The 14,242-nt window shown below is 32.2% G+C and overlaps 1 protein-coding gene across 1 annotated transcript in view; it reads left to right on the top strand.

The window, feature by feature from the left end:
• The window catches only part of LOC129965837 (uncharacterized), a 92,004-nt gene that overhangs the window by 44,061 nt on the left and 33,701 nt on the right, over positions 1-14,242 (top strand). The window contains exons 4-8 of the mRNA XM_056080053.1: positions 4,323-4,531; positions 6,519-6,702; positions 8,588-8,686; positions 10,740-10,850; positions 10,990-13,743. Coding sequence (XP_055936028.1) covers positions 4,323-4,531; positions 6,519-6,702; positions 8,588-8,686; positions 10,740-10,850; positions 10,990-13,743 — 3,357 coding nt within the window. The remainder of the gene's footprint in view (positions 1-4,322; positions 4,532-6,518; positions 6,703-8,587; positions 8,687-10,739; positions 10,851-10,989; positions 13,744-14,242) is intronic.

Here is a 14,242-nt window from a genome sequence, read left to right as displayed (position 1 = left end):
GTCACAATAAATGTTTAATATTATGAAATTTAAACTTATCTATCAAAACGTTCAATCGCGCGCTTTTGCCAGTGTTAAAATTAAGATTTAAAAAAAAATATTTTCTTTGAACTTTAATTCCAAGTTAAGATTTTCATTTTCGCTTTTATGTTATAGCATTTACGTTTTTTAATTTACACGTGTTATAGTTTGTTTTGATTTATTCAGTTAAATTTCGTTTTTCAGTTTTATTAAATAATAGCGTGAATTTTTTTTAAAAAAATATGCGTTCCACATTAAAATTTAACAGTCTAAAATGTCAATTATCTGAGCGAATAAACTAATCGACAAAGGCGACTAATATGTTTTAATTGTACAGCTGCGTTAACATGAATACAAAAAAATGCATTTAATGGTGTCGCAACACACATGTGTACAAATTCAGTAACTTAAGCAATAAAAAAATATTGCTGTAAAACATACTTAAAAAATATTAAAATTAGAGAAATAAAATTGTAAAGTAATAAAACATGCATCACTAAAACGCTTTTTTTTAAAAAAAATTTCAGAGATGTAAAAAAGTTTTTCGTGCAATATTGTGCTATTAACTTATTGAAAAGAAATATTTGAAGTAATAATTAATTTTTAATTAAACATATAATTAAAATTTCGAAAACTCTATCCTTAATAAGTACCTAAATAATAATTACCTGATCTGCTTGATAGTTATAGACCCAACTATTTGCTTTATATAATATTTTTAAAGATTTTTTTTACATGACTAAGACATAATTTACAAATACTATGCAAATTATATAGCCAAAAACACTTATAAAACTTTCAGCGGTTTCATTGCTTTAAAAATAAAACGATGGAAAATTCAAGGCATCATATTTCATAAATTGAGTTAAAGCTTCGCTATCTAGGCCAGAGTAGTAAAATCTAGTCTTTTTGATCGAATGATTATTGGTTTGACATCTACCTCTCCAAGCATCCGTCGTGTTTGTGGGCCTGATGTAAATTAATTCAATTTTCAAGATTTAGGCGATCTCACTTTCATAAATTTTACTGATTGCCAGTTCAAACATTGTAATTATCGTGTGACCAAGGTGAAAAATTGCTGAGAAGAAATGGGACGAATTTCTGATTATACAACTGCAAATCTGCTCAGTCAAATAATATATTTCGCTTATATGAATATTTCACTGAATTATTGTTATTTTTAAAATTGAAAGCTGGTTAAATTTTAACATGAAAGTAATGATATATCTTCCAATAACTACTCTTAATCCATACAATATGTTATTAATCATTTTTCTTTACTGAAAATGCTTCTCCGTATCCAAAAGTTAAAGAAAAAATAAAGAAGTATATGATAAATTTTTAATAAATGATGGTAGTCTGCCCCCACATATTAATTCTTCTTCCTTTTATGATATCTATCATTTAGATAAGAAATTCTCTTCTATACGAAAACCAACGCAAAGATCACCAATTATGGTCTCTCTCGTTCAATAAATTAATCTGATGACATACCAAACAATTCGTTCCGAAGACTTAAGTTTGCCCAATATATTATTTCTGCAAACCATAAAGGAAGCATTTGTATTTATAGCATTCACAGGGCGGGCCCATTTGTCATAGAGGGGGGGGGGGGAAACTAATATCAGTAATGTGACCGAAAGTGAAACAAAAGCGCTTTCTGGCCAAATGATAAATGTCATCAAAAATCAATACGGATTTTGTATAAGTAGGGCAACACAAAGGGCAATAACGCTCTTAGCATTTCCGCATATATTGAATAGTGTCCTAAAAGGAGTTTGGAAGGGATGTAATTTTGTAAACAGCGATGAATTTAAGCATTTTGTGGCCTTGGCTGTGCTTATTATAAAACATGCCCTTTTAATAAACTGGTAAATTTAATTTCATGTTTCAACATATTTGTAATTTATCAATGGGATAATGATTTAGATATGCGTGTGTATGTAATGATATTTTTAAATATAAATTAAATATTAATTAATTTACTAATTGTTATTTTAAATTAGCTTATATTAACGTCATTTTAAAATATTTTCTTATTTACTGATCCAATTCACACTTTTTATTTAATTATTTTTAATATAAGCTCTAGAAAATTGATGACTTTAGCATTTTTCTCACGCTCCGAGAGAAGGAATAAAAATTCCTAATGCTTACAAAATTTTTTGAAAGATACATAATATTCTTTTTTTAAGTCTACACGTATCACAGAAATCCCTATCAGAATCTCAAAGTAAAATCACAGAAGGGAAAATTTCGGCCACTTTTTTATTATATCGCGATGTAAACAGACGTCAAATTGATCGTCACTTCTGTCTTGTACAAAATATGACTCCCATAGTGAAATAAATCGAAGTTAAAATTATCTTTATTAACTTATTAAATTATTAATATCTCCATTAATTCATTATCACTCATTCACAAAATACATGTCAATAACATTTAAATGGCTATTGATATATCGTAAACACTATATTAATTAATGAACGCAATGAAAAGGATTGTAGCCTGACCAATCATACTTGACAGTTTAAAATTATTCTTAAAACTTATAATAAGAAAAAACAGATAGATAAATGTTAGAACTGAAAGCAACTAAAGTCGATTAATTTATGACTAATAAAATAATTGCATAATCAAAAAAATCATTTGCAGTTGATAGTACAAAATTATTCCTAATCAAAACATCAAAAAAATATCTTTCTGATTATGTTCTGATTTATCCTTGAACTAACTGATTATCCTTCCATTTAAGGATTAGTTAATTATTTATAGGACAAGGTCATCTTCGATTACTAAACGAATGGATTACGGTTTTCTAATCTAGGCTTTTGTGAGCATCAGAATTTTGCTGGATAATAAAAATATGGATTATTCTTTAAAAATTACATACAAACCGGCCTTAATTAGGAAAGGTAAAAGAAGGACAAAATCCTAGTGAAAAGCCGCCGGCGCTCGAGAAGGAAAAATATTTTTTTCCTAATTTTAAGAGTATTTCATTTTTATTCGTGACAAAAAGTCCCTGGCATGCGTTGAATTATAATTTTGTATTTTCTTTGATTCTTTAACATGCTATTTTTAACTTTATTTTCTCAAAGACTCAGACTTCGAAAATTCTGGAAAACATTATAATTTGAAATTATATTTAGCTGTTAAAAGCAAATTTAATGAATAATAATGTCATCTGGCAACTGGAAAAAAGACTTTCCTTTACCAATTAGTCATTAATCAAAAATCGCAGAGGGGTTAAGCATGCTTGTTTTACGGATCATGTATGCTAGTATTTTGGCTCGGACCAAATACAGATCCTGATAACATTTCATACCAATAATCATTGCCAATGGAATCTGTCGACTTAATGGGAAGATATTTAAATGAATTGCAAATACATATTTATAAAAAAAGTCTTACCATAATAAAAATAAAAGATCTTCCTGGTTTCTTTATAAATAAGACATGGGAATCTAAAAGATTCATACTGATCAAATAAGGTAAAATCTTTTTTCAATACATCGATTTTTCTTTTCTTTTATAGATATTTATCGGTAATCTGATAGATGTTAAACTAGAGATAGGATGATAGGAGAATCTTTTTAAACAATTTCAATAGTAAAACATATTTATCTCAAATATTTTGAAATTTGTGTAGAAATGTATTGTTCAAGTCACACCAAAGATACTGAGAGATATTAACTTTTCCAACTGGATGTTCTGAAAACGCCAGATTACTAAAGGAACTGGATTAGAGATGTGCCAGATTTCAGGGAGATCATTATATTTTAATTTATACTAAGAAGGTGTAATTACGATAGAATTTATTGGCTTTACTTGCTTTATTACTTACCGAAAAACTGATAATTTTGATTACGTGTGTCTTAATAACATTGATCTCTTACTTAAATCTTATTCCTGCTCAATAAAAGTGACAAAAACCCTCTCAAAGTACAATCACTTACTAAACAGTTTCATTTTCATGTTACTATCCTATTCAACTGTCATGTTCGGAGGTTAAGAACTTCTTGTTTAAGTACTTCGTGCCCACCTCTCAAATTGGCAACTTAAGGAAATATGGAAAAAGTTTATCCATTTTAGAAAAAAAAAAACATAAAATAAAGAATTCCTTAAATTCTTTTTTACAGTGAGAGAATAATAGATCGGTGGATAACAAACAAGAAATCACTAAGATAATTTTCTAAATTTGGTTCAAGTAACTGGCACAGACATTATGGCCTTGTTCTAAGGAATTGTCCGCATATTTTGTAAATTAATTCCACTTCATAATTTTTTTGTATTTTTGGCAGGTTACTGGACAGTATTCGTGCCCACGGATGCCTCGTTCATGTTTCTCCCCGGTGGCACCTTGGACCAGCTTAAGAGGAACCCGCAGCAGCTACGGGACTTTGTCCTCTACCACTTCGTGACAGGGGACTTCCAATCTTCCCAGATTCTCAACGAAATGCTCGTCGACTCTGCGCAAGGGGCACCGCTGAGGTTCAACGTCTACGGAAATGTAAGGAATTTCTCTCGGTAGGAAAATAATCATTGATTTGAAGAAGTTTTTATTCTCAATAGATTTCGAGATTTTGCTTTAAAGGAAATAATCACTTGGTGAGATTTTAAAACTCCTGTTATTCTTTGAAGGGATTTATACAGGGGCAATCCTATTTTAATCACCATTCAGTTTCCAACCTGAAGAAGTGAATACTCCGTATAGCTGATGGTAATTTAAAAGTATTATGATAAAAATAAAAATATCTGGCATAGATACAGGAAATCTGTTCTTCTATTTTGAAGTAATTCCTTTAAGAATCTTAAGTCCAGCTATTTATCTGTTATTCTGTTAACCCTATAACGACAATTCGAATAATTTAGTGCATCGAAAAGATTTTCGCTGGAAAGTTCGTATGGAGGTTTCATTTGATTTGAAGGGGAAATACAATTCAAACATGAGATCCACTATCAGCATCGTAGGACAGTTCATATTGCCTGTTACTTCATACCTTGTATCGGCAGGTAAATAGGCGGCATTCACAAAAATGAAAATCTCATCTTGAAAAACAGAATAGCAATTAATCAAAGGATCACGCTAAGGGGTTTATCGCTTTGAACAGTAAAAGATGTATATTCCAGATTAATCGTGTTTGATTTCATCTCTCGGGCTCCGAAAAGATTCAGTATTTTACGTTATATCGAATCCAATACAAAGCCAATGTTTCAACGTTAGTATATTGTAACGCTGGACGAAGTTTAAATTATCTCCGTCCTTTTGATGTGTGTCATTACCCGATGTGAAATCTTCTATTTTGGAATATACTAAATGAAACATTTTTTTATGTTTAAATTGATTGATTTATCGTTTTGAATAAAGCTATGCATCAATAAAAATTAGTTATGGAACTGTAAAACTTCACATTTTATTTACATATTTTTTATGTTAGCTTATGCAAAAGGTAACGAGGTAAGGATTGCATCCTACTGCAAAGAAACAAAACGTTAAATGTTAATATATATTTATATTTAAAACTTACAAGGAATAATATTTTTAAACATTTCATGCCAGTTTGCATGCGATTTTCTATCATAAAATTTTGTGAGTTAATTTGGGACAATTATATCTAAATTGCTGTTAAAAGACAACATCCCATCCAGAAGGACACTTCTAGCGAGATTCAGATTCATTTTATAGTGTTGTTAAAATTATTACAGCACGTTACAAGCAGTGCTCACGTCTATCATTGTTACGATGATACGTTACACTTTTACAAAATTTCTCTAATGATCCCACTACTTCACAGAATATCCAAACTTTGAACATCCAAGCTTCAAATCCATATATTTTTTTCCAGCTTTTCAGATTTTTGATCAAAACAAGAAGATGAAAGCTGGCTTTCTGAATTATATATATTCATAAATATAAGTAAATATGAATATATATATTCATATTTAGTAAACTTTTTATATGTGAAGCGTTCAATCCTCTTTAAAAACATTGAGTATTTAAAGAGGATTTAATATTTTACTTTTAAATTTTCTATTTAACAGCTCTTATAACAAATAATGTCGAATTTACGTATAAGCTACATAAGTTATAGCTTAAAACTCCCATTTTCTTGGAAACATTTGTCCGAGAGTGTGTATTAAATGTATCTATTACTTAAATTAACTTATAGAAGGTCCCATATTGCAAATAGCTTAAGGATTCATCAAGTCTAAATCGGCATTGATGAAACACCTTACCATTCTTATAAGAAAAATAACGCATTAATATTTCACATTTGAATCTGGAAAGGTAACAAAATGAATAAGTTTCGTTTTTAAGTACTAAATTTGAACTGTTTTACTTTTTTTATTTCAACAGATTATCTATTTTTATAAATATTGCCTACTGAATATAAATTTTTTAAAGCATTTTAAAACTTCCTTTTGAATTCACTTAAGATATATCCCGCTCTGCTTATTTTATTTTTCTTTATATATATCTGGTATTCTATTTACAGGTCATAACAGTTTCCGGAGCTCAAATTATAGAGCAGGACTTGCAATTCGAGCTAGGCCGAGTCTATATCATCGATCATCCGCTATATCCAGTACCGTCAACAGACCTTGTAGCTTATCTACGGACGTCACACCAACGATTGTACAGACTCTTGCTAGATGCTGGACTCGTAGATTATCTTTCTAGTATGTATGCTTAGAAACAATATCTGCATATCTTTCCAAAAAGCTATCTCCTGTTTATTTATTTTTTCTTACTGTGGCAACAACGCATGAGTAAACAGAATAATGGGAAAGATTTTCTAACGATTATATACCGTTCGACGTTTCTATGAAGTGACGTCACCTTCAGATGACGCTATAATTAATCGTTTGGTTTCTTACTTTTAATTAATTAAAGCCTTCAAATAACGCTATTAATTCATCGTTAGTTTTTATTTTTAATTAACTAATCACACAAAGAGTGATTAGTTAAGCGCCACAAAGAGTTGCCAAAATATCGTTTGGTGTTTTCGAATTCATTTTCAGTTTAAATTAACGCAATTATCTAAACAAATAAATTTCTTCAATCCTTTTTACAAATGCTACATAATACCATAAAATTTATTACAATATCAATATTTTTATAGGCTTATACGAAATCATTTTAAATATGCTTGTAAAATTTCAGTGCTGTATCTATATTTTTATTCAGTTATTTAACTATTTTTGATTCGTGACAGAAGAATAAATAATGTTGCCCCTTTATTTCGCTATTCAAATTCCTATTTTAGAAAAGAGGCTGATAAAAATGTAATTTCAAGATACTATTATTTTTGAAATGCTTTAAGATATTTATTTTAGATTTAAGGTTCAAATTCTACGATTTCGACATATTTTACATGCGAAATGCTTTTCTACAAAAGAATGAAATTTTTAAATAAGTTTTTTATTTGCGTTTTATTCATATTCAAATTACGACTTTTAAAATAATTGGAATAAAAGCGTAAACATTTTTGCTCATGTTAAGAATTTATCTTTAAAGAAATATGTTCTTATATTCATAAGATTCAAGAAATTTTTATCTTTTCTTTCTTTTACTTTATTTTTTTCCATTACTATATTTTATTTCCAAAATTGTTGCAATTTTTTATGTTGGTGATTTAAAATAAATTTATCGATATCTCGTACAAGTTACGGATTATTCTATAGATTTTATATAAAACCTTAAATTGACATTTCTCCATGTATTTTAGTCTGCATACCATTCTTTGAAATCCTAAGACTTTTTTAACCGTTGAAAAAGAGGCATAACATTTTTATGAATGTTCTCAAATATATGTTTTGTAGAACTCTCGAAGGAATGAACTCTAAAATGTGTAATAATTTCTTTTTCAATTTTTAAAGTCAAAATTAATGGCTATTTTTGATATTTCCGTGTCTTTAACAATAAAAAAAAGAATAAAATAGAAAATACCAGCAGCAGAAAGAAACCTTTACGCAGTTTTATGTTGAGTATTATAAGAATACTTGGTAAAAAATTGTAAAATATATGAATATTTTTTTAAAAAATCTTATATAGTTTTAAAGTGTCAATTTTTTTAAGTTGCATTTTATGAACATTTTGTAACAAATCCTTAATTTTTTTCAAGTGATAATTATAGAGTATTAACTTATATAAAATATTATTACAATCTGATTTCAAATAATGAAAATAAAATATGTTTAGACTGTAAGTGTTTAGACCAAAGTTCGATTAATTCAAAAATAGAATTTAGTATGAACCATAGTTATTGAAATAAACCTCCCAAAAATCAAGTTACCGTTAAAATGCTACTATGTTGTGACATTTGATCCCTATAGTCATTTTGCAATTCTTTAAAATAAATTTTATACGCTATTTTATTGTTTTCTCATACTCAGCACGAATGTGAAAGTTCGGACTCACTGTCCCACTATAAAAATAGCAAAAATGAATAAATAAATAAATAATATTTCCTTTTGAAACCAAATGAATACCGCTTTTTGCATCTTTCACAGAACTGCAGTGTTCTTTTATTGAAATTCCAACTCATGTGTTCATCTCTTTCAGGCGGCACGTTTACCATTCTGGCACCTGACGACGACGCCTTCGGCTTCCTGAGTGCAGAGTTCACGGACATCCTCGCCTCGAACAGAACCCTTGCAGAAAGTAAGCACACGCGAACTTCCTGAGCTATTGTGGGGTGGGGTGGGGGGTACTACCTGTTGAGTTCTTGGCAATTCAATAGAGCTTCTTCATCTAAAGCGATTGCAACAGGGTGGACAAAACGAAAACAACCGTAGGTCACGGAGATGCCAGATGATTTCATTTGATGGATGGTTTCTCAGAAATGGAGAAGGAAATTTCAAATCATTTTGTTTATTTGTTGAACTTTAAAACTGGCATCCTGATGTTATGAGCAATCTGCAGCTTGGAGGATTTGACACGCAAAGCAACACCCTGTTTAACTTACCACACTGTATCGGCATGATGAGGTGTTTTTTTTTTTTTCTTTCAAATTCTATTATTTTTATTGATTTATTTTAGCACAGCTTTCATTCTGTTATACTCATGCAAAAGCATGGTTAAATTCAAATGTTCTTGAATTATATATATGTAGTGATATTTTAATTCTAATTTCAATTTAATTAATTTCCAAAACTTTATCTTAATTTAGCCCATAGTAACTTCCTTCTACAAATATTCTCTTATTTCGTGATCCAATTCCACTTTCGGTTTAATTAATCCTTTGTAAAACTAATGCGCCATCAGTACGACGTATTAAATGAAAGTGATATTTCATTTGATACTTTTGCCCTTGTCAAAGGTCATTCCCTCGGCGCGTGGCCGGAAATCCTATGTTATATAAGGCTAGTGATCATTTGTTCGTCCTTTTATCGCTTTTTTCTTACTTCTGCTTTTTGTGCCACGCTGCGTCTACTTGTAAATAAATTGTTTTCCCGAGATGGATATTAAGAGAGAATAAAACGAAATTGAAAATTCAACGTCTCGTATATGTCTTTAAACCTGCACTCTGCATCAACCAAAAGAATGTTATATATTATTTAGTCGACAGGATTCCAAAAATAATATATATATATAATCTTATACGTGTTTGCTTCGTAAAACATCTACGTTGTTCCTTTAACTTATTTTTCTACGTTTAGATATTTTTTTTTTTCCAAAAGGGAGATTATAACTTTTGGATTCATACTCACTAATTTAATAATATATTAATAAGTTATTAATACTTTCTAATATTTGTAAATAATGAAATTTTTATTATTTATAATGAAAAATTGAATAAATAAATTATTTTCCCGTATCATTTAGTTATACTTTAAATGTGAAATGATTTTTTTTCCAAAACTGAGATTACAATTTTTGGACTCATGTCCACTAATATAATTTGATGTTATTAATACTTTAAAACACCTGTAAATAATGAAATTTTTGATATTTACAATGCAAAATTGTATAAATAAATTATTTTCCCATAGTATTTGGTAATGCTTTAAATATATATTAAATTATATATTTTTTTAAATCAATACATTTTTTCACAAGAGTGTATTGGGTACATTTTATGATATATTGTGATTTTTGCATATTTTCTTCCATAGTGTTTCTAAATAATTAGTTACTACTTTTATCTTAGAAAAAAAACTAAATTGCCACTATTAAAAATGATTTGAAAATATCTTGCACATTTTTTCAGTGGCATGCTAGTCTAAAAGAAATGAAAACATTTGTAGTAAAAATATGTAATCAAAATTACAGGCAGGAATTCGAATTCATTTGGAAAAGAAATTTACTTACATCATCAAAAATTTCAATTAAATTGAAAATTCGTATTAAAAAAATTAGTATTTTTAAAAGTCACCAGCTTATTCAATAAATTTGTCAAATACCATTTTTTTAATATAATATCCTTAAGGCACATCAAAAAGAATTTTATTTATTCAAAATTTGAAGTTTTTTATTTTTATTCACTTCAGGCATATTTAAAGAAATTAAACTAACAATTTCAATGAAAATTTCTTACACAATTGTATAATCAAGAGCTATAAATATTTTTTAAAAAAACTCTTGAAGTCGTTGGTTTTATAAAAGCAATGTTAATTTATTATCTGAAAATATTTCTACAAAAATAGAAAAGGTTTCCATCCATTTTATTTATTTTTGTTTTAATATATTTTACTTTTTCCTTTGCGAATTTCAGGAATCTTGTTGAATCATATTTTACCTGGCAGCTTATACACAGGTGGTATCACCGATGGCATGAGATGGGACACCGCTGGTGGAGAAGTTATTACCTTCACAACGAAAAGAGGTAAAAAGAAATTACATTTTCCAAATTATTATAATTTTGTATGGTAAAATAATTAATTACAGAAAGAATATTCAAAGACTGAATACAAAATTATAACCCATAAATACTGTTTTATTGTTGATAACTTTATATTTTTCAGGTCTCATTTTTGCAAATGGAATTCCTATTGTTATACCCGACATTCCTTTCACAAATGGTGTAATTCATGTATTGAACCGTGTATTACTGCCTGAAGGGGTTGACGCTGATTGTCAATGTAAACCGTCTTCAGATAGCTCCTCTCGTCAACCACAATCACCAGGAGCTTCCCGTCCTTCCCCTGGTCAACCACAAAGGCCTTTCGTTCAAGGACCAACTACAAGAAGACCCAGTGGACAATCTTTTTCCAGGCAAACGGTTCCTCCTTTTGGAAGACAACCTCCTAGTTCGGTAACAACTGGGCAGGTCACCCGACCTGGACAACCAGCACAACAACCTCAAGGACATGGACAACCCACTAGACCTGGACAACCAGCACAGCAGCCTCAGGGACCATTTACACCTTCTAGAATAGGTCCAACAGTAAGACCAATTCCTCAACCAAATGTTCAAACACAACCTGAAGATGATTCAAATTCCGTCGTAGGCCCAGGAGATCAACCCACTGGAGGTCAAAGGCAGCCTCAACAAACAACAAGATATCCTTCTCCCCCATCTAGGCAGGTGCCACCCCCTCGAGTGCCTGCTCAGCCTCCAAAGGCACAACAGCCACCAAGGGGACAACAACCTCCAAGAGGACAGCAACCTCCCAGAAATCAACCGCCAACATGGGGTCAACAACCTCCGAGGTCTCAGCAACCATCATGGGGGCAACAGCCTGCCAGAACACAGCAACCAGCATGGGGTCAACAACCTCCTAGTGATCAGCAGCCACAAATATCTCCAGGTAATGTTGAAAATCCAGAACAAGAAATCCCTCCTGCAGTCACCAATCCACCTCAGACAACATCCAGATGGGTCAATCGTCAGCCAACTCAGGCTCCTCGTAGTCCATACAGAACTCCAGTACCACAAAGACCTCAAACAACAAGATCTTACCAAAGAGTTACCCCACCTGCTGTTGGTAAAGTTTCCAGACCAGGTACTGAAATAGCAACAGAAAACCCACAACAGGAATTCCAAACCCAAAGACCTGTCGTGCAAACAACTTCCTGGCAACAACGACAACAAGTTACACAACCCACAAGAAGACCAACACAACAACGAACGACAATTCGACCCTCCAGACCTGTTCCACCCCCACAACGTAGACCAACGCAACCAAGACCGGGAAGTTTCCCCACTCCTGCGCCTGTTTTTCCTCAGGAACCTGATCAGCCACCCTTTGAATCCAATCGCGAAAGGCCAAGATGCCGCCAGAGAGGAGATATATTGACTCCAGGCTCTCAAAATCTTCCAGTATGCCCGGATTCAGTCGAATCAGATTCTTGTCAGAGTCCACCATACAATCCATCTGATCCAAGACCTTTATGTCCGATTGTACCATCAGATTGCCGAGATGCTAATGAACCGTTCAATCCTTCAGATACTCGTCCACAGTGTCCTCCATCACTTCCAGGACAAGGATGCAGAATTCAAGGTGAACCAACATATGCCGGTGATAGGCGACCTCTGTGCTCTCCATCACCAACAAACCAAGTTGGATGTCGAGATCCTTCAGCACCTTTCAATCCGACAGACAATCGCCCTCTCTGTGATTCTACAGGATCTCAAAACCCAGATATTCCTTCTCAAGGAGTAGCACAACCTCAAGGTTGCAGACAATCTAGCGACCCCGTAGATGGTCGACCATTGTGTCCTAGTGAAGAAGATTGCCGCCCATTTTTGGAACGACCAAAACCTGGTGATCTTCGTCCTGTTTGCAAAATAAACCGACAAAATCCTCAACAAAGGCCACATGACTCTACAAAAGGTCAACAAAGTCCAGGAAAACTGCCACAATCACAACAACGTCCCGCATACCCACAACCTCAAGGTCCTAGAAGTCCTGGTTCTCAAACTACCAGAAGACCCTCATGGCAACCAACTGTAGCTCCTCAAGGTGTACCGAATCAAGATTTAACTCCTGGTCAATCACCTACATCTGGAAATTTAAGACCACAACCCCCTTCTTCCCAACCTCAAGGTGGAAAACTTCCTGGAAGTCCACAAAGTGGTTCTCGTCAACCACCGCGAGGATCTTGGCAGACAACTGTAGCCCCCCAAGATATAACAAACCAAGTTTTCACACCTGGCCAACCACCTGTGCCTGGAAGTTTAAGAACACCGTCTCCTCCTTCTCAACCTCAAGGTGGGAAAATGCCTGGTAGTCCCCAAAGTGGCTTCCGTCAACCACAGCGAGGCGCTGTTACGCAACCACCATCTGGTTCATATCCATTCAGGCCAACAAATGGTCCTTATCCTGTCCAACCACAAACAGGTAATAGACCAGTTCAACCACAACCTCCTGCTCCTGGAACATCTAGGCCATACCAACCTCCTGCTCAAACCATAAGACCACAGTCTCAGGGTCAATACCCACAAGGGGGAAATACTCAAACCCCTTCTTATCCAGTAAACCAACCCGGTTCCTCCGATGTTTCAGTAAATCAGCCTTTTATTCCACAAAGAAGACCTGTTAGCCCTACAAGACAGCAAACAGGTTCCGTCACATCCTATCCTGGAAGAGGAACCAGTACACCAATAGTTCCCATATCAGTAACAGGAACCGCAACTCCAGGAGAAGATAGCAGAAGAAGTTTATATGAAATCGTAGAAAATCCTGCCCTTCTTATTAGAGGAACTCCAGTGAAATTAACAAAAATCTTCGCTTTGTTTCAAAAAGCTGGAATAGAAGATGTTCTTTCAGGACCAGGTAACTTTAGTTTATTTTCTTATATCTAATTTCCTGCTGTGAAATTTAATTTTAATACATTATTGACACATGTTGTTAGCTTTTTAATTCTATTAAAAAACATTATTTTAAAATCTATAATTACCTCTCATGTTCTTTCATACCAAAATAATAGGAAACATGGTTGTCTTCAGTACATAATTTTTTGTTATATTTACCCCTTATAGTTTTGCTTTCAATGCGCTAATACATCAAAAATTTCACAGTTTAGATATTTCATCACTCCCATACTTACAAATGACAATTTTATTATTTCTTGTTTCATTATGTGATGATGATGATGATATTGGCATTATTATCGCGCAAAATCATATTGTAGGATAAGCTGCTTCTAAATTTAAGATTCAAATCACAGTTGTAGATTTCTTCAGAATATACTATTAAAAAACATTACAAAGAATACAACTTTAAAGGGTTATAAGTAAAAAAAATTGTATTTAGAAGAGATTTATACGATAAA

The sequence above is a fragment of the Argiope bruennichi genome, chromosome 4 (genome assembly GCF_947563725.1).
Source record: "Argiope bruennichi chromosome 4, qqArgBrue1.1, whole genome shotgun sequence".
NCBI lineage: Eukaryota > Metazoa > Arthropoda > Arachnida > Araneae > Araneidae > Argiope > Argiope bruennichi.
Note: the sequence above shows the minus strand (reverse complement) of the source record. Positions and strands in the feature narration are given on the sequence as shown.